Raw genomic sequence first — 21,318 nt, forward strand, 5'->3', positions numbered from 1 at the left:
ACAGACGCTTCACATCCACCTGTTCCACTCCACTCATTATTTTATATACCTCTATCATGTCTCCCCTCAGCCGTCTCTTCTCCAAGCTGTATAGCCCTAGCCTCCTTAGTCTTTCTTCATAGGGAAGTCGTCCCATCCCCGCTATCATTTTAGTCGCCCTTCGCTGCACCTTTTCCAATTCTACTATATCTTTCTTGAGATGCGGCGACCAGAATTGAACACAATACTCAAGGTGCGGTCGCACCATGGAGCGATACAACGGCATTATAACATCCTCACACCTGTTTTCCATACCTTTCCTGATAATACCCAACATTCTATTCGCTTTCTTAGCCGCAGCAGCACACTGAGCAGAAGGTTTCGGTGTGTTATTGACGACGACACCCAGATCCCTTTCTTGGTCCGTAACTCCTAACGTGGAACCTTGCATGACGTAGCTATAATTCGGGTTCTTTTTTCCCACATGCATCACCTTGCACTTGCTCACATTAAACATCATCTGCAAAAGCTGACAGTGGCCACATGAATTGCCAGAGGCAGGCACAGCTAGAGCTCTAACAGCGAAGGAGTGCCTTTAGAAGCAAAAAGACACAACCACACCACCTGCCCAAACAGAGAGAGGGCACTCAAGACAGCAAGAACCTGAAAGTATGCAGTGAGGAGTGAGATCAGGCAGCCTACGTGGCCCTCAATGGAACAGTGGCCATGAAAAGGTCAGTGAAGGCACCACAAACTGTCTTCCACTCATCAGCAGCAAAAAACAGAAGGATGCAACCTGCAAAGTACCCAGGGAGCATCCTACCTAGCACCTACTTCAAGCTGCAAGGCTACAGCAGCCCAAAGGCCAATAGTCCAAGGGCAATTGCCTATGTTGGAATGGCCCCAAGGTGGCTGAAGGACCAGAGAGCTGTGAGGTGGAAATGCTGCCATATGATGGTGTCTGCGAATGCAGATGGGAGCTGAAGGCTGATAATGTCTCAAGGGATCAAAAAAACAGGCCAGACAACTTGGAGTCTCAGGCTCCCAATGCCGCAGGGGATTGCCATCTTAAGGAGGCCATGCCAGGTTGACTGATGTGTCCTGAAGGTGGCCGCTGCAGCAGTGCACCACTGGATGCTCTTGCGGACATAGGTTGCCAGCTGCCTCCACATCAGACAGGAGAAAAATGGCCATGCCTCACGAAGGAGAAAAACCAGTTCAAATGGCATAGAGCCGCAGTTACCAAAACAAGGAACACCGCAATTCAGTACCTGGAGTAAATGCAGCAGATTGAAGCAAATGCCCCTGCAAGCATGGGCACAAGATGAAGGCTGCTTATGCAGCCAGGAAAAAGCAGGCTAGGCAACAGTGAGAAGACTTGCCCTCTTGAGTTGCAGTTTCCATCTTGTGTATGTGGGACTGTTGCAGTGGCCAGGTTTCACTATAAGCTGGCACTTAGTTTAAAGGGGGAGTTGAAAGTCTTAGAAATAAGGTCATCAAAATCATCTTCTACTGATATTTACTAACGAGTTTCAGAAAAAAAAAAAAAATCACTTATTAAAGATCAGATTACATCCAATGCTGCATTTAAAAAAATTCCCCTCAGGAGGAATACACCCAACATTCTTTAGAGGCCGTTTTAATAAGCTATGTTACGCAATGTGCTTAGCGCATTCTTAAGCAGGCCTTTCCTGTGCACTGAGACTATTTCCAGCATGGCTGTCAAAAAGGGTTATCTTCTATTTGTTTCATTTATGTGCCAATGTTAGCATTAGTGCATAGCCATGAAAAAAAATATGACCATGGGAGCACTTACCACCTTCTGTTTAGGAGGTGCTAAGGGCTCCCATGTTATGAATTCACTATCCAGTTAGTGCAGTGGCAATTGTCAGTGTATTAGCTGATTAGCACATCCATGCCCATTCTCTACCCCGACATGCCCCCCCTCCCAAAAAATGGCAAAAATAGTGCAGAAATCAATTAGATGACATTCGATAAGGTCTAGTCTTTTTGTGGGGTTTTTTGTGACATCAGTTCATGTGCACATTTCGAGTTTTGTGTGTCATTTTTAAAGTACAGTGGAAAGCAATTCTACATTGTATGCTGAGAAGGTAAGATGAGATTGATGTCACAGGATAACTTTGTATATTCAGCTCACAGGTCTTATTTTACCCCATTACTAAGGATGCACTCTACACACTGCAAGTTTTTTTTTAATTGAAAATATTCAGAATAGAAGTAGGTTTTGATTTCATCTCACATTTTAGCAGGTATAAACTATTAAAACCTGAATGATAAGGGGTTCATTTTCAAAGCACTTAGACTCACAAATAGATTACCATGGAGCTCATTTCCAAAACAGAAAAATGTCCAAAAAGTGGCATAAATCTGCATTTAGACATTTTTCTCACAAAACATCTAAATTGGTATTTTCAAAACCAATTTTTAGATGTTTTTCTATGAAGTCCGTGAGAAGTGCGTTCAAATCACAAGGGGGTGTGTTAAAGGCGGGATCTGGGTGTTCCTAACACTTGGACATTTTTCAGCCATAATGGAACAAAACAAAACCGCCCATGACTAAAACTAAGATGTTTTGAGCTAAACCTTTTTTTATAACGAAAAAGGACAAAAGGGTGCTCTAAATGACCACTGGAGGGAATCAGGGGTGACCCCCCCCCATACCCCCTTAGTGGTCACTGTGAATACAAATATGATTTTATCTACTTCTATGACAGCTTCAGATGTTAGAATCGGGTTTATTTCAGCAGCATCAGGTCCCTGGAGTAGTGTAGTGGTCAGTGTAGTGCAGTGCACGATGGAGTGTGGGCTCTGGTCCCTATCTCCCTCTACCTGTCACATTTGTGGTGGAAACTGTAAGACCTCCAAAACTCACCAGAAACCCACTGTACCCACATATAGGTGCCCCCTTCACCCATAAGGGCTATTGTGTACAGCTGTGGGTAGTGGGTTTTGGTGGGCTCAGCAGACAAGATAAGGGAGATGTGTACCTGGGAGCATGTTTTTGAAGTCCACTGCAGTGCCCCCTAGGGTGCCCCATTTATCTTCTGGGATGTCTGGGAGACCAGCCTACTAAAAATGCTGGCCCATCCTATATCCCAATGGCTTGATTTTCTACGTTTTTCACTTGGACATTTTTGTTTTGAAAATGAACCAAAAAACAAAATGTCCAAAGCACAAAACCTTGTTAGAAACAGTATTTTCCAAAACAAAAGATAAATGTTTTTCTTTTTGGAAAATGAACTTTTCTTATTCAGATTTTGGATGTTTTTGCAAAACATCTAAAGTCAGATTTAGATGTCATATTGAAAATGCCCCTCCACGGTACTTTGTACGTCTAAGTGATTTGACAATGAGTCCTTTTATATACACTAATAAACAATGAAAATTATCCCCCAGATAGATGTAATAATAATAATAATCACATTAGAAGAATGTCATGTCATGCTTAACTTGAAACTATGATTTGGAGAACACCATCATGTCACAGTGTAATACTTGACACTACAAATGATTTACCATCTGTTCCACAAGCGTGATGCTGTAGGCAAGTGATGTTCTTACCTTAGCATTCTGTAAAGGAGGCTGGTAACTAGATGGCCGATAGTACATCCGCTGGGTGGGATCGGTATGAATGTCTCCCAGGAACAACTCCTCAATAAGATGGTCTAGATTGTGATGCAGGTATTGCTTCTCAACTCGGATCAGCTGCAGCTCATGCATGGCAAAATTGAGAGCTCTGGCACATTCACAACCATTCTCTTCCCTCCATAGGTCGTAGCTCACATCTGGCTCCCAGGGATTATCTGCTTTTATAAATCCAGAGCATGTCTGATTGACCAGTTGGCTCAGCTTTTCTGCTACAATCTCACTGTGGCTGATTATCTGCACCTTATGTAGTTGGTAGTCGGCCTCTGTACCCCCACGAATGATCCAAGATGCTTGGCGAAGACGGATTTTGCCCCAGATAATCAACGTGTATTTGGGATCTGTGCAGCGATTTCCACCATAATAGAACTGGTAGGCCTTGAAAGTGTTGTTGTGGTAAAACCTGTAGGACCTGGTGATGAACTCTGGACCTGATCGAACTTCACAGCTGTATAAAAATAAAATAAGTGCAACAAAATTTATGCATTGCTCTTTAAATTCACAAAGTGCAGAAGTACCTGATGTAATGATAAACCAGGCCTTCTAAAATAGATTGCGACATGAAACAAAGAACACCTTGCCTCAGTGTGTGCATTTACTAAAAGGAATTTTAAATTCATGAGAATAACATAGTTAAAAATACGTTACTCTGATATTACGGACATAAGCTTTGTGAAAGATTTTTTTTTTTTTAGCAAACCACAACTTCAAAAGCAGCACAGGCACATTTCTTGCTGAGGAACACACAGTTTTACATTTATTTATTTGTCTTTAGTTCACACCTGTTTGGTAGTAGTGGTTCTAAGGCAAGTTATATAGTAGAACGACAATTATCTGAACTCTGGTTATTCGGATGTCCAATTATCCGGATTGCTTCTGTTCCTTATCTTTTCCACTTTTTAAATCAAAATCTATGTATCATAGTTATCACATTATGCCTGATATAAAAAATGTTATATCATCACAAATAGCTTGATATTTTTTCTCATTTATAATTGAAAACATAAGTACATAAATATTGCCACAGTGGGCCAGATCAAAGGACCATCAAGCCCAGTAGCCTGTTTCCGACAGTGGCCAATCCAGGTCACAAATACCTGGCAAGATCCTGAAAAAGTTCAATTTTATGCTGCTTATCCCAGAAATAGATTTCGATTTTCCCCAAGTCATGGACTTTTCCTTTAGGAAGCCGTCCAGATCTTTTTAAAACCCCCGCTAAGCTAACCGCCTTTACCACATTCTCTGGCAGCGAATTCCAGAGTTTAACTACACTTTGAGTGAAGAAAAATTTTCTCCGATTTGTATTAAAGTTACTACTTTGTAGCTTCATCGCATGTCCCCTAGTCCTAGTATTTTTGAAAAGAGTAAACAAACGATTCATGCTCAACATGCAACACTCAAAGTATATTCTCTTTTCAAAGAGGAATGTCCAATTATCTGGACTTATGATTATCTGGACTTTGGATTTTCTTGATTTTTTTATCATGTTGTATTTTTTTTATTTTTTACATTTTTGCACCCTGTCACTTACTCCATCCATTTTGTGGTTCAGATTTTGTTGTGAAACACATTGCAAAATGCAGAGATTTTCAAACAGACAGGATTGCATGCTACACATAGATAATTAAACATCTGTTTTGTAAGACCATATCTGGAATCTGTGTGCTGCTCTCCCATCTAATATACTTGCATCTGGTTTACCATGCACGATGCTTTATCATTCTGCATGTGAGGACGAGTTAAAGCAGCCCCATCTAACTGCACATCATACACTACTCTGCCTGGGTTTATTTTTATAACATGCCCTGACAGCACTTAATTTATAGCTGGTCTTGCAGTTACCAGTCTGTACCAACTATCCTGACAGCACCAAATGAAAGAATCGTTTTTACAGTCCAAAGTTTTTTTCTACATAGAGCTGCCAGGACCTAACAAGTGACGTCAGCATCTGATCTGTACGATTTAAGGCGCTCAATTCGCATGCACCCACTTTTGGCGGTTTTTACTAAGGATGGCGTTTTTTGCAGCATATACAGACAACCTACTGACACCGGGTAAATTTTTGTTATACCCCCTCTGCTTGGGATTTGCAGACAACATGACTAATCTCAGACGCTATCAGGCTCATTTTCGAAAGAGGAGGACGCCCATCTTTCAACACAAATCAGAAGATGGGCATCCTTCTCACAGGGTCGCCCAAATCGGTATAATCAAAAGCCAAATTTTGGGCGTCCCCAACTGCTTTCCATTGCGACCAAAGTTCATGGGGGCGTGTTGGAGGCGTAGCGAAGGTGGGACTTGGGCGTGCCTAACACATGGACGTCCTTGACCCATAATGAAAAAAAAAAAAAAAAAAGAGCATCCCTGACGAGCACTTGGCCGACTTTACCTGGTCCTGTTTTCTTTACGACCAAGGCACAAAAAGGTGCCCGAACTGATCAGATGACCACCGGAGAGAATCAGGGATGACCTCCCCTTACTCTCCCAGTGGTCACTAACCCCCCTCCCACCCTAAAAAAACATCTTTAAAAATATTTTTTGCCAGCGTCAAATGTCATACTCAGGTCCATTACAGCAGTATGCAGGTCCCTGGAGCAGTTTTAGTGGGTGCACTGCACTTCAGGCAGGTGGACCCAGCCCCCCCCCCCCCCACCTGTTACACTTGTGGTGGTAAATGTGAGCCCTCCAAATCCACCACAAACATACTGTACCCACATCTAGGTGTCCCCCTTCACCCGTAAGGGCTATGATGGTGGTGTACAGTTGTGGGTAGTGGGTTTGGGGGGGCTCAGCACACAAGGTAAGGGAGCTATGTACCTGGGAGCAATTTATGACATCCACTGCAGTGCCCCCTAGGGTGCCCGGTTGGTGTCCTGGCATGTCAGGGGGACCAGTGCACTACGAATGCTGGCTTCTCCCACGACCAAAGGGCTTGCATTTGGTCGTTTCTGAGATGGGCGTCCTTGGTGTCCATTATCGCCGAAAATCAGAAACGACCAAGTCTAGGGATGACCATCTCTAAGGACGACCTAAATTTCAGGATTTGGGCATCCCCGACCGTATTATTGAAATGAAAGATGGACGTCCATCTTGTTTCGATAATACAGGTTTCCCCGCCCCTCCACCGGGAAGTTTTGAGAGGACGTCCTCAGCAAAACTTGGGCGTCCTTTTCGATTATGCCCCTCCACGTGACATCTCTAGAGTGTGGCGGCACTTCATTTGTGCCTTTTAATGTGGATGTCTTCTGTATGCGTTATATTGCCGGATGACAAACCACGAAGTATTATTTGAAACTAGATCCAGTTCACCTCATAGACCAAGCTTGTTTGTCAGGACATTGCCATGGTTAATGACAATGTTGCTTAGCCTTCAAAATAGCACATTACATGGGAGTCTTGGCTGTTTTATTATTTATTATATTTCATTTTTTTAAACTACATTTTTATATTGTATGATTGGTTGGTATTTCTATATTTCGTTCTTTAAGATTGTCCACGTATTTTAGTCACACCGTCTCATTTCTTGTCATTGTCCACATAGTTTAGTTATTCTGTTTGGATGAAACAACGCACTAGCAGAGATACACTCGTTAGTTGGGTGCAGAAAGGCACATACCTCTTCTAATATCCCCTCATGTCTGTTAACATACTGCATGGATGCTCTGTTCAGCTCGTATTTCGTTATTTTAAATAGCACACTTTGTTGCTTGATTAGGGTTTCACCACATTGATGATTAGCATAGCATCTGACTGTATATACACACACCTGCTATAGGATAAATTGTATTCTGAAAAAAACTTTTTTGGATGCATCAAAGTACTAATATAATCCCTTTCCCCTGTGCTTTCTCTTATACTAGGACACTTATCCTGAGTGTTTATTTTATTTTACCCTTTTAGTCCTTGAGCAGACCTTTTGGACTTTCTTGGTAAGGTTCTTTCATTTGAATAAGCTGTTTGTTTGCATTGTTTGTCTCTGGTCTTTTTGAATGACTTGATGACTGTGGTCTGAAATCTCTTCCGCATTCGGGACTTTTCTCTGTCATTTACGTTCTACATTCAACAGATGCATATATGACATTTTTAATGTTTATATATTTACATTATGGAATTTTTTGGATGACTGCATCTTTGTTTTCCCGTTTGTAATGTTTAATTTGGTCCTCTTTTTGTACGAACTGATGATCGCGTTTTAAATTGTTATTTGTATATGTTTACATTACTGAATTTTAAGATAATGTATTTATGTTTTTCTGTTTATTTTGGTCCTCTTCTTTGTAGGAATTGGTGATTGTGTTTTAAATTGTTTCTGTACTGTGATTGGTATTTTGCTTTTTTATAGATATGCACCTGAGATATATATGTGTGATATTGGTTCATATTAATGTATATCTTTTAATTAACCTATTTATGTATTTTTATGTCAGACCCCTGATGCAGGCGTTTGTACGCCAAAACACGGCCCATGTCGGGTCCTTGTCAGAATAAAGGATAACATTTTTCTCAGTCCTGAAGGCCCAGTATTTGCTTTTCTTGTGTTTCTAATTAGATATGCAGGTCAGATCACACCTGACTAACTTCCAGGTCTGCTGATGACCCAGCTATTCAATGCTGGTGCCCGGACACGAACAAACATTAAATATCCAGGTCTAGAGGTCTTGTTTAGTTGCCAGCAGTCAGCATTTAATTTATGCAATATTTATAATACAATTCAAGCAAAATTAATCTGAAAAGAGAATACTACATAAAGGAAAATAAAAAATATAAGAATTAAGAAAAAAAAACAAATCAAACGTTTTGTCCACAATAAGAAAATTGAGAGGAACCACAGGAAAACTAATCAAATATATAATCAAAGAAAAATCATATTTAAAATGAATGACAGAATAGACTACAAAACCCTGCAGTCGGTATGTGCATGATTATGGGAGTCTAACCAAACCCCCTTCTGATTCCCTAGCCACCAAGAAGTCTAACAGTTGCTTTGGCTCAAAGAAAAGACAATTTTTACCAGAGTAGTGTAACCCACCTAGACAGCTCACACACACCCCCAGCTCAGCTCCCTTTTTCCACCCGGGGTCCCAGGCTAAGGTTACCATATTTACTCCCCCCAAAAAGAGAACACGCCCCGCCCCACCCCTTTCACACCCCTTAAGGGTATCCTATCCTCCCTTCCCCTTACTGTACTGCCCTGGTGGTCTAGTGACCTTTTCGGGGCAGGAAAGAGCCCCCTCTATCTAGCTTGATAGTGCTTATGTTGCTTCTTATTTTCTTCTAATAGCCCTGTTCACTTCACCTTTTAACCATGCTGGCTTTCTTTTGCTTTTCTTTCGACCTTTGTTACTATGTGGAGTACATCTGGTCTGGGCTTCCACACTGGTTATTTTTAAACAATGTTCATGCCTGATTTTAAGTCCTAACCTTTGCAGCCAACCCTTTTAGCTTCTTTTTAGCCATTTTCCTCATTTTGTTGTAGTCACCCTTTCAAAAATTAAATGCTGCTACAGTAGATTTCCTCAGTTAACTTCATTCCAGATATCAGTTCTAATTTGAACATGTTATGATCACTGTTTCCCAGTGGATCCAACACCATTACCTCTCGTACCATGCCCTGCACTCCACTAAGAACTAGATCTAAAATAACTCCCCCTAGAACCAGTTGCTCCAAGAAGCAGTCATCTATTACATCTAAGAATTTTACCTCCCTAGTGCTCCCTGATGTAACATTTATCTAGTCAATAACAAAATCTAAAAAAGATTCTACCAAACTACCTGTACCACAGGGAATCCATGACATCAATAAAGAAAAATATGTGGAGAAAAAAGACCTCAGTAAAAAAAAAAAAAAAAAAAAAAGGAGACACCTATATAATATGGGAAAGCCTTCACAAAAGGTAGCTCATGTTAGTCATAAAAAAATAACTTCACCAAATGTAGTTATGGAAAATACAAACTTATTTATTCATAGAAATTCACAAATAATACAGAATATGAAAGAACACTGAAGAAAATGTCAAAAATATCATTAACCAGTCCACATAAATTGAACAAATTTCTTAGCAAAAACAAATACAAGTCATAACGGTACTTATCTTAAAGGTTCATCTATGCTCCCGACAGGGGTTCCCTGTTTCGCTATTCAAACTGCTTCAGGGGAAATGAGTATATCAACTTCACAAGCCGCTAGACTGGAACAGAAGAAGCCCACTCTGGACTGGAATACATGATCTTGGTCTTAACTTGCATCATTTTCCTAATAATGCCTAGCATCCTATTTGCTTTCATGGCTGTCCCCGCACACTCCTAGCATCCTGTTTGCTTTTTTGGCCGACGCCGCACACTCCACTCAGAATTTTATATTTTATTTATTTATTTTGTTGCATTTGTATCCCACATTATCCCACCTCTTTGCAGGCTCGATGTGGCTTACAATACATCATGGATAGTAGAAAAGAGAAAAGAGTAGACAATTGATGTTACAGAAGGATTTTGGGTTACATAGTAATGGAATACATGATAGTAATATTACAGAAGGCAATAGTAACATTTCTGGGTATATGTGGGAGTTTCACATCATATGTGGGAGTTTCTAACATATCTCCTCTCAGCTGTCTCTTGTCCACGCTGAAGACCCCTAGCTGCTTTAGCCTTTCCTCATAGGCAAGTTGTCCCATCCCCTTTATTATTTTTGTCGCCCTTCTCTGTACTTTTTCTAATCCTGAAATATCTTTTTTGAGATGTGGTGACCACAACTGCTCACAGTATTTGTGTTGCGGTCACACCAAGGAGCAATACAAAGGCATTATATTCTCATTTTTGTTTACCATTCATTTCCTAATAATTTCTAAAATTTTATTTGCTTTCTTAGCCGCTGCTGCACACTGAACAGGGGGTTTCAATGTATCATCAACAATGACATCTAGATTCTATTCCTGGATGGTAATTCGTAATGTGGATCACATAGCTAAAATTTGGGTCCTTCCCACATGCATCACTTTGCATTTGCTCACATAAAATGCCATCTGCCACTGGGATGCCCAGTCTTCCATCTCATAAGGTTCTTTTGCAATTTTTCACAATCCTCCTGTGATTTAACAACTTCGAATAACTTTGTGTCATCAGAAAATGTAATTACCACACTAGTTATTCCCATTTCTAAATCAGTCACTGTTTAGTTAAAAGAAAAAAAGAAAAAAAGAAAGCAGAGCATATGTTTGAATTAAAAAAAAAAAAAGTTTGTTTATTAATACAAACAGAAAGTGAGAGAAAGTCATTATTTGTGAGTACAGAATATGACAGACAAGAGCTGTCAGCTCCCTGGAATAGGGGAAGGAAAAGCGGAAAATAGTCAATACTCCTTGAAGAGTGCTAGTAGGACTGTAATAAGCAGCAGCCTTTGGCAGAAACGTTCCCCACCTTACTTACCTTTAAGAGAAGGGTATGCCTGGAAGCCCTGGCAGAAGGAAAGTTCCTGGTGCTTTCCCTTTACGACCTCTAAAGCAGTAAGCTAGTGACAGAAAGTAGTGGAGGAGGGTGTGACTGAGGGAGAAGAGCTGAAAGCTGTTAGGTTTGTCTTCCAGTCAAAGCAGACTAAGGATCTTCCCTGTTGTTGTGGTGAAAGTTGCCAGAGAATGTAGTAAAAGCAGTTAGCTTAGTGGGGTTTAAAAAGTTTGGATAGCTTCCTAAAAGAAAAGTCCATAAGCCATTATTAAAATGGACTTGGGGGAAAATCCACTGCTAATTTATAGGATAACCAGCATAAAATGTATTGTACTGTTTGGGGATCTTGCCAGGTACTTGTAACCTGGATTGGCCACTGTTGGAAATAGGATACTGGGCTTGATGGGCCTTTGGTCCGTCCCAGTATGGCAATACTTACGTACAAACACTTCCTTTTGCTAGCACTTCAAAATGGCAGTGGATAGCCCCACACAAGTGATTTAACTGGCCAGGAGCCTCTCTCCTGGCTGGTTAGTGAAATTTTGAGTATAAATTTAAGCACTCAGTCCTCAAAAATGTTCAAACAGGCCACTTTAGGAGCATAAATTTCAAAGATAGGAGCACAAATGCTTTGAATATTGGGCTCCCGCTATCTCAATAAGAGGGAGGAATCCCCCTTTCATAAAATTTAAAGGGAATTGTGAAAGATGTTAAAAAGTGAAATATAAATCTTCCAAAAAGTTGTTTGTCTCATGACTCAGAACTGCATTTCTTTTTGTTTCAGTACAGGAGATCTGGGTTCAGATTTGAGGGATCTAGTCAGGCTTGGATGTGTCTTGGAGGAGGAAAGGGCTGCTGCTACAATGGACGTGTGCCTCAGAGGAAGGGCTACCTCCCAAGGAGGTTTAACTAACAGGAGACGTTGGAAGCGTGCGTGGCCCATTATGTGGCCTGCAGCCTGCAAGCGGAGATTGCTGCCATACAAAGTAACGTATTTTGAGTGTATCAAGATGGCAGCGGTGGCTGCACGGGAAAGCAATTAAACCACCTTGGGTGTAGACTGCTTCAGCCTTGTCACGTGACAATGTCTCCTCTCAATCAAACCTTCTTGGGCTGCCCCAGCTCTGGAGTAAAGAGCTTCTGTACCAGCTGGGCAAGAGTGATATACTGATTTTTGTAAAAATGCTTTACTCTACTATTAATTATGAATTGTATTACATATTTTTATATTTTTATTATGTGTTACTTGATTTTATTTGTGTTCACAATTTAATTACAGTATAGCAAACACTGTATAATGTGAATAAATGGAATGGAAAAACTGTACTGAAGTAGCAAGGACTGCTGAGGGCAGAAGATAAAACATTGTTTATAAACTTAGTTCTGCAACCATATGAAAATGATAATAAAAGATAAACTCATCCTGTGTTGAGCTGCTGCCAACCTCCTGTTGCTCCAGTTTGCATGTCTACTACAATTATTAAACATCTGGATAGTTCTATCAGACACAGTGCTATAAGAAAAAAATCACCAAATGGGCCCCCATAATTCACAAAAAATATTTTAAAACAGTTAACACCCCATTCCCTAGCCAACAAGTGACTGAATAATTAAGCATATGTAGTCAGACAGAAAAAAGGTGTTTTTTTTTTTAACCAAACTTGGCATTAATTCCTTTAAACCTACAAATATTGACATAGTGCACAATTCCATTGTAAAAGAACTGCATGTGTAATGAGTACTCACCACAAAGAAAAACAGGACACAGGAGAACTTCAATGTTAAGTATTTTTCTCCTAGTTAGAACAAGTAGGGAAAGCATGCATTGAGACTCACTCCAGAGCTAAGCCTGTTCTCAGGATCCTGGACATAGCTCTAGGGCCATTTCTGAAAATGGTACCCTGGGGTTCTGGATTTTAATCTCCAACCTAAAATACTAAATCTGGCTTCCAGAACGACTCTCCTGCACTTTTCTCTGTTTCTCTACATGTATCACAACAGCTAGCTCTTCCTCAGCATTCAAAAATCTTATCTGGCTGATGTATGAGATCAGTCACCTTTGCACTAAGCAGTCTTCATGCCCAGTAGCCACTCAGCTATTTATGTGTCTAAATATGAATTCACCAAAAATGGCAGTCCTCCCCATCTTTCCTGGGTAGGCACCCCCTGAAGAGACAACCTCAGTATGAGAAGATAACATCAGCTGGAAGGCAGGTCATGACTACATCATCACTTCCTGCAATGTCAAGGTGAACGTCTCCTTCCTGGTGACTTTGCTCTGTCAAAACTACTCGAGCTGCCAGAATTGATTTACACTGTCCTTGAAGATTTTTTTCTATATGCCACTGTCTGCCTCAATTCTTCATTCTGCCATTCTAGTCTCCAGAGAATGGACTTGTTCTGAGAGGTAGGTGCTCTTTGTACTGGGTGCACCTGTACAGCCTTCAACCATCAGCTAGGTACTCATATGTGCCTCCCCCCCCCCCCCCAATCTTTCTGTTGCTGGAACTGTTGCCTACATATTTTAGCTTATAAATTTGTTGAAGTGGTCATTTAATAATGGTTAGGGTTTATTAAAACTTACTATACCACCCAAGCTAACTTGAAGATCTGGGTGGTTTACAGGCATTCCAGATGGCATAATTTGGTCAGAGGAGAAAATGCACTTGAGATTAAAAAAAACATAAATAAATAAAAGTACATGTGCTATCTTATGCTTCCAAGTATGACAAATGATATTCTTACCTAGTGGAGACCCAGTGTCCCTCAATGTTGGGAGGCATCTGAACAGTAATTCTGGCTCCATTGTGAAGGTGCTTAAGCATATGGTGGCACTGGGATTCTTTGAAAGCTCTCCATGCACTTTTCTCTAGAGATCGAGGGTAAGATCTACTATCTGGATGCAGCACAGAAGAGCCTTCACCCATCCCTACAAAACAAAAATTAGGGAAGTATTTAGAGAACTTGCTGGGAAAGATTAAGAAAAAAAAACCCTTCATGGCAGAAATTTGGGAAGCTTTTCTATCTGTGAACCATGTTGGTCCTGGTGGAAGAGAAAGATTACATCTTTCCAAAGCAGTTTCTATTACAATACTATCAACTATGAGCTAGATTTACTAAAACATAACACACGTTTATTGCAGATCCCTTTTTTTATACAATGTGTGATAGTCACATCCAGGATAGCTGGGTTAAGGCAGTTTCAGTTTGAAATACAAGTCCCAGAAGGCATTGCAGGCAAGGAGCCAGAGGGTGAGATGAAGAACCCAGACTGGACTCCTAGCTGCAATCGGGGAAGACATGGGTGTAAGCTGGCAGGGTGTGTAGTGGCGGCCACAAGGGGGAAAGAGAGATAGGAAACCCTATGTGCAGGAGCTCCTCATTAGTCTAATGCTTACCTCAGCTGGTATGGATGTGAGGGAAGCTAGTGGAAGGAGAATGATTGAGCAGAAGCCAGGGATTGATTAGGCAGGTGGGAAGGAGTCTCAGGGGAGTTCAGTTCAGGAGGAGAGAAGCAATTGCAGGCTGAAAACCCTTGGGTAAAAGAGGTCCCTAAAGTACTGAAGAAGGCTGAAAGCCCTTGGGTGTGAGGAAGTCCCTAAAGTATTGAAACCTCCTGAAAGTAAAGGCTGCTTTGTGATTGAACTGGGATGATGAACTGATTGAACTGTTTGTCTTGGGAATTGAACTACTGTTTATTGTGCACTGGATAAAGAGCCCAGACTGAAGCTGACTGTGAGCCTGTATTGAATCCTGGTAGGTGCTGGCAGCCTACTGCTTCAAGGGGACTATTTGCCACACTCTTTCAGGTGGCTTACATTTGCTTAAGATTAAAGGTGAATGCTGCTGTTGGAACCGTGTATCAGGTCTACTAGAAACCTGCATGGAATAAAAACCTTTAAATTGAAGTTGCTGGTGGACATTTGTTTCTTGATTGCACCGGGAGTGCTCGCCCTGGTGACAAATGGGACCTAGTCTTATAACATTAGCTACCATGGTAGCACACTTTAGTAAATCCAGCCCTAACATTTTTTAAAAGCAAAATCATTGCATTTCCAGGCCAACTTTAATGTCAACAGAAAAAGGTCTTCACAAAATCTGCAGTTAGGACTCATTATGCATACGTATCTAATGAGAATTCAAGACTGTCTAGATTTTGCATCCGCTCACACACTACATCCTTCAGCTGTTTTTCTCTGCTAAATGAACTCTTAAAATGTTCAGTGTTAAACAGAATACAAAATTATATGCTGTCAAACTTCATATATAAAATACTATGAAATAACCCTGCTGTGGGCTTTTGTAAACTTGATGCAAGAAATGTTCATTATAATTACAAGAACAGGAGTGTATCAGAAACTAGAACACACTGGGACCCTTTTACGAAGGTGTGGAAGAGCCAATGCAGAGGTAGCGTGCGTCAAATTGGCACTAATGCTGGGCTAGCACTTGTGCCCAGTGGTAATTCTGGCACCCGCCAAATCCCGCAGTAGAAAATAAGCTGGTCTTCCTGCACTATCACATCACACAAGAAAAAAAGGATAAAAACCAGCTCATAGAAGATAAGAGACATTTTTAAATGTAAACAAGCATTTACAAGGCTACCTTAAGAAAAAAATAAAGCCCCTATCTGAAGAACCCTAGGTTTCATTAATGGAAACCAGCCTTGTCTCTGAGTTGCCTCAGAGCAGTGATTTTCAAAATTTTCATCTCATGGCACACTTTCAAGGCGCAAAAACTGTCAAGCACACCACTGGAATCTAAGCCATACCCGCCCATCCTCGCTAAGGAAAAATTAGTTTTTACCTGATAATTTTATTTCCATTAGTCCCAACAGATCAATCTGTGAATACTGCTCCCTCTGTACAAGAACCACTTTTAACAAAAAAACCCCCCCCCCAAAAAAAATATATATATATAAATTAAATAAAGGGACAGTAGGGGCACTGCTGAACACAGCAAGGAAAGGACTCCTTCCCCAGCACCTCTGTTATTAATGGTATTATACACACTAATACATTTCAGGGAATTATGTACCAAAATAAAATCAAAATAATGCATGGCAAGACAATGCAGTATATTAAACAGAAACGTATTTGCAGTAGTCTGGAAATATTTGCAGGTACTTTACTACTTTGCTCTCTGTCAGTCCTAGCTCGTGTGAACAGTGATGTTCAGCAGCACTATAACAGAAATCCCGAGGTTACTGGAAACCATAAAATAATTTACCTATCAATGTTTTTGGAAAGTTGCTAGATGGTCACCAGTCTTCAGCTCTGCTATCCTTTAGTAAGCTGTAGAGTTACAAAGATTAGGTATAGCTAATATAGATAATATATACTATCTGTATTAGCTGTACCTAATAGAGCTGCAGACAGCAACGGGGAGGCCACTGCTGCTCCTTGAAATCTTTGACAAGTCACTTAACCCTCCATTGAATCTGGTACAAAACTTAAATTGTAATCCCTCTAGGGACAGGAAAATATCTACTGTACCTGAATGTAACTTGCCTCGAGCTATTACTGACAAAGCTGCAATCTAAATTCAAACCCAAAATCCAATACCAGGCATACTATAAAGTAATAGTTCACTCAAGCTTTTTAATTGTTAATTAGAAAATCCAACACACAGCTTTACACTTACTATGTTATATATTAGGTGCACAACACGCTTAAAATCCGCAAAAGCAGTATCTAGACTTACTTGTTTAAAAGTGGAGAAAAAAGGTTTCAGTAAACGCCACCCAGCCAACCAGACTTAACTGACTATAAGGCATAGGTGCTGCGCACCATCATATCGCCAAAAAAAACTCCACTTTATCAATTACCACACAGTATTTTACTATCACTTCTGCAAGCGTGTCATGAACCAATATTCCACAGGTTTAAATGTCTCTCAGATTTTAAATCTCAATGTCCTTTATAACGCTGTGGCACATAAACGCCAGTTACTTAGCTGAAATCCGTATTGAACCGGCTCACTCATGTACCATCTTCATCTTCACCCAACAGGGTCGCTGCTTCAGGGGTTCACGTTAATCGTACAAAGGAATTATTTATTCTCCGACTTTCCTGTGTCACATCTGCTGTACTTCAGAGAGAGGGAATTCTACCGACTGCCCAAACGCCTCCATTTTTCAATCAGGGAAGATCCCTCCCCGTCAATCAGTGGCCAATCAGCAACTATCTTATGTTCATACGTCACCGATATTCATCCATCCTGAAAAGCCACTCCTCTTCCTTTATTAGCCTATCCGCATGTAACTTCCATATATGCATCATCTCTTGAAATGGCCAATCCCACATCTCATCTATAGATATACCTCTTGTCATGTTTAAAAAAAAAAAAAAAAATGCTGCCCATTCAACTTTAATATTCATCCCTTCTGGTTCTATAGTTTTAAGATAGAAGATCCACTTCTGCTCCATTTGCCTCAAACAGCGCCTCTGATCTCCCCTTCTCATCAGAGGTTTTAAATGTTCCAGGACAATACATCTTAGATCATCGAACCTGTGGCCAACTGCACCACAATGACTGACCATCGGGGCTTCTTGTTTAGATAACTTAAGGAAGGAATGGTGTTCCATTAGTCGCGTTTTTAAAGCTCGTGATGTTTGACCTAAGGTTGCAGGGGCACAAAATCAGATATACTACCCCTGCAGTATCACACGTCTGCGATCGCAAAATATACTTTCTTCCTGTCTTTGGGATGAACAAAGTTATCTCCTTCCATCATTATGTGGCATATTTCACAGTCTTAAAAACACCAATACACACTGGAAGTAAAATCACAATAAGTGTAATTTGCTGCTATGACCTAGCAAAGAGGGCTACTGGATCTAATTAATGCTATAAAAAAAACAAATCTACCCGATGGATCCGGATCATTCAAGGACAGGCTAAGCCTAATGGTTAGTCTAGTGGGCTGAGAACCTGAGGAACTGAGTTCAAGATCCACTGCAGCTCCTTGTGAATCTGGACAAGTCACTTAACCCTCCATTGCACCAGGTACAAAAAACTGATTGCGAGCCCACTAGGCAGTGGTGTACCTACAGTAGGTTAGCTGCCACCTGGGGTGGGTCGCTGCTTCACCCCCTCCCCGGCGCATTGTGCTCCCCCCAGGAGTATCACCACCCCTCGGCACAACACCCCCTTCCCCCGAAGCGCATCACCCTCACCACCTGGGGCTGCATGGAGCAGTTGCGTGGCTGTTAGCTCCGCCAGTCCCATGCCCTGGAACAGGAAGTAACGTCAGAGGAGGTAGGAAACCAGCGGAGCTGACAGCCGCGCAACTGCTCTGTGCACCCCCTTGCTGCCTGCACCTGGGGCGGACTGCTCCCACCGCCCCACCCTTGGTACACTACTGCCACTAGGGACAGATGTAAACCGCTTTGGTTATACTCACATAAAGGAGGTATATCAACTCCATGACTATTTACCCCCACTGAATCAGAAGTGGTTCAGATTGCCCCTGATGTTCTGGAGCCGTCCAGTAGCTCATATGATTTTCAGATTCAAACTATAAAATCAGCTACAGCTGAAAACAAGCACATTGTTAAGGGCTGCAGGGTCGCCCAATCCATACGTGACTGAAAAAAAACTTCCAGAGTACAACATGTATTTGAAGTCTATCAAGCACTTAAAAAACAAACAAACTCATAGCATATGGTATGATGTGATACTACATATGTATACTTGATCTTCATTTGTCCTTGCTATTTTCAGGGCACAGACCATAGAAGTCTGTCCTTTACTGGCCTTGTTCCCCAAACACTGGAACTGCCATCAAAGCCCCATTCCAGCCCATTCAGATCTATCCAGCCATGATTAAGGCACAGATTGTAGAAGCCTGGCACTGGCTTTATTTCCCAGTTACTGGAGTTGCCATCTAAGCACCACTAAGTTTGGTTAAGTTTTGTTTGGTTCCATTCTCTTTCCATTCAGGATTACTTTGGGTTTATCCCACACATTTTTGAATCCTGTTACTATTTTCATCTCTACCATCACCCGCAGGAGGGCATTCCAGGTATCTACCACTCTCTCCTTGAAAAAGTACTTCCTGAGTCAGCCCTCCTGCAAGCTCAATTCATGTCCTCTAGCTCTACCACCTTCCTGTGTGTGGAAGCAGTGGCGTAGGAAGGGGGGGCGGTGGGGCGGTCTGCCCCGGGTGCCCGCTCCATTGGTTCCTTGCTCCCTCTGCCCCGGAACAGGTTACTTCCTGTTCCGGGGCAGAGACAGCAAGGAACCAACGGAGCCGACGCAGCTCCCAGCGACGTGGACTCGGGGGCGGATTGGCCCTCCCGCCCGCCTCTCGCTTTTAAATCAATTAAAAATGTGCTCCGGGGGGGGAGGGTGCGCAGCGGCGACCCGCCCCGGGAGGCAGCCGCCCTCGCTATGGCACTGTGTGGAAGTATAATAACATGTGCCAGAATAGCTCTACCTGGAAGGTGGCTGGCTGCCTTTGAACCTGACAGTCACAGGTTCAAAGCTGGCTTATACAAGGCTGGGAAAAAAGAACATGCTGAGAGACTTTGAGTGAATAGATCAAACTGAACTACCACTGCTCTCTGCCCTTGACTTAGCAAAGCTTTGATACGGGCTACAATAGAAGCAACTACAGCTTCGGTAGTAAAGGAAGACCAAAACCCAGATTGAGATGAATGAAGAATGTTCTTTTCTATCAAACAATTATGTAACATAACCCTCCATAATCTTCATTAACAAAGGGATTGACGCCACTGGAAGATGGTCACTGGGTGATGTCAAATTTCCGCTCAGATTTTTTACTAAGCGGCGGTAAACCTAACGCGATAAGCTGCACGCTGTCCTGTTACCACTGCCCTTACCACCACCTCAATGAGTGGCAGTAAGTGCTCTCCCCTGAAATGGCCACATGGCTAGTGCTTCACTTGCTGCACGGCTATTTCTTTAAAAATTAAAAAAACAACCTTTTACCAGCTGCGGTAAAAGAGAGCCTCAGCATGCATCAAACATACGATGATGCCAGCAAAGGCCCCCTTTTGCTGCAGCTTAGTAAAAGGATCTCTTAATTTTCCAAAAGGCGCTTAAAACTTATTTTTTGAACACTTATGGTTCCAATGTGGGATCACTGGAATAGGCAATGTGGTGTGACACTGTTGCCCCTTTGAAAAAAAGAAAGAGTTAGAACTACTCCTTGGTTTAATGAGGAACTATTTTTATTAAAAAAATCCTACAGACAACTGGAACGTAGTTGGTTCAAAAGCAATTTACCTAAGGATAAGAAAATTTGGAGAGATTAACACCTATAAAAATTTGCTGAAATACTACTACTACTTACCATTTCTATAGCGCTATTAGATGTATGCAGTGCTGTACACTTGAACATGAAGAGATAGTCCCTGCTCGACAGAGCTTACAATCTAATTAGGACAGACAAACAGGATAAATAAGAGATAAGGGAATTACTAAGGTGAGGATGATAAAATAAGGGTACGGAACAAGTGAGTAAGGGTTAGGAGTTAAAAGCAGTATCAAAAAGGTGGGCTTTTAGCTTAGATTTGAAGACGGCCAGAGATGTAGCTTGACGTACCGGCTCAGGAAGTCTATTCCAGGCATATGGTGCAGCAAGATAAGAGGAATGGAGTCTGGAGCTAGCGGTGGAGGAGAAGGGTGCACATAAGAGAGATTTACCCAGTGAACGGAGTTCCTGGGGAGGAGTGTAGGGGGAGATAAGAGTAGAGAGGTACTGAGGAGCTGCAGAGTGAATGCACTTATAAGTCAATAAGAGGAGTTTGAAATGTATGCGGAAACGGATAGGGAGCCAGTGAAGTGACTTGAGGAGAGGGCTAATATGAGCATAGCGACACTGGCGAAATACAAGTCGTGCGGCAGAATTTTGAACAGATTGAAGAGGAGAGAGATAGCTAAGGCAAATCAGTAGATTCAGAGGGTATGAATACAAGGATTCTTTTTAATATAGTTGATAAGTTGTTAGATACAGAGAAAGTGACTCAAGAGTCGTATTTTCAAAGCACTTAGACTTGTTACACAGTTACTGATGGAACATTGTAAGTCTAAGTGCTTTGAAAATGAGCCCCACAGTCTCAAAAGGAAATTAAACCATCAGCTCAGGAATTAGCAGAATTTTTAAAATCCAAAATAGTCAAAGAGCCCTGTTTACTAAGGAACGTTAGTGTTTTTAGCGTGCCTACACCAGAGTGAGCACTAACCATTTAGGCACCTATACGGGAT

The 21,318-nt window shown here is 41.6% G+C and overlaps 1 protein-coding gene across 1 annotated transcript in view; it reads right to left on the reverse strand.

The window, feature by feature from the left end:
* Positions 1-21,318, reverse strand: part of APCDD1 (APC down-regulated 1) — a 93,121-nt gene that overhangs the window by 57,998 nt on the left and 13,805 nt on the right. Inside the window, exons 2-3 of the mRNA XM_030213428.1 lie at positions 13,831-14,014; positions 3,562-4,093 (exon numbers count right to left, since the gene is read on the reverse strand). Coding sequence (XP_030069288.1) covers positions 3,562-4,093; positions 13,831-14,014 — 716 coding nt within the window. The remainder of the gene's footprint in view (positions 1-3,561; positions 4,094-13,830; positions 14,015-21,318) is intronic.

The sequence above is a fragment of the Microcaecilia unicolor genome, chromosome 1 (assembly GCF_901765095.1).
Source record: "Microcaecilia unicolor chromosome 1, aMicUni1.1, whole genome shotgun sequence".
NCBI classification, from domain to species: Eukaryota; Metazoa; Chordata; class Amphibia; order Gymnophiona; family Siphonopidae; genus Microcaecilia; species Microcaecilia unicolor.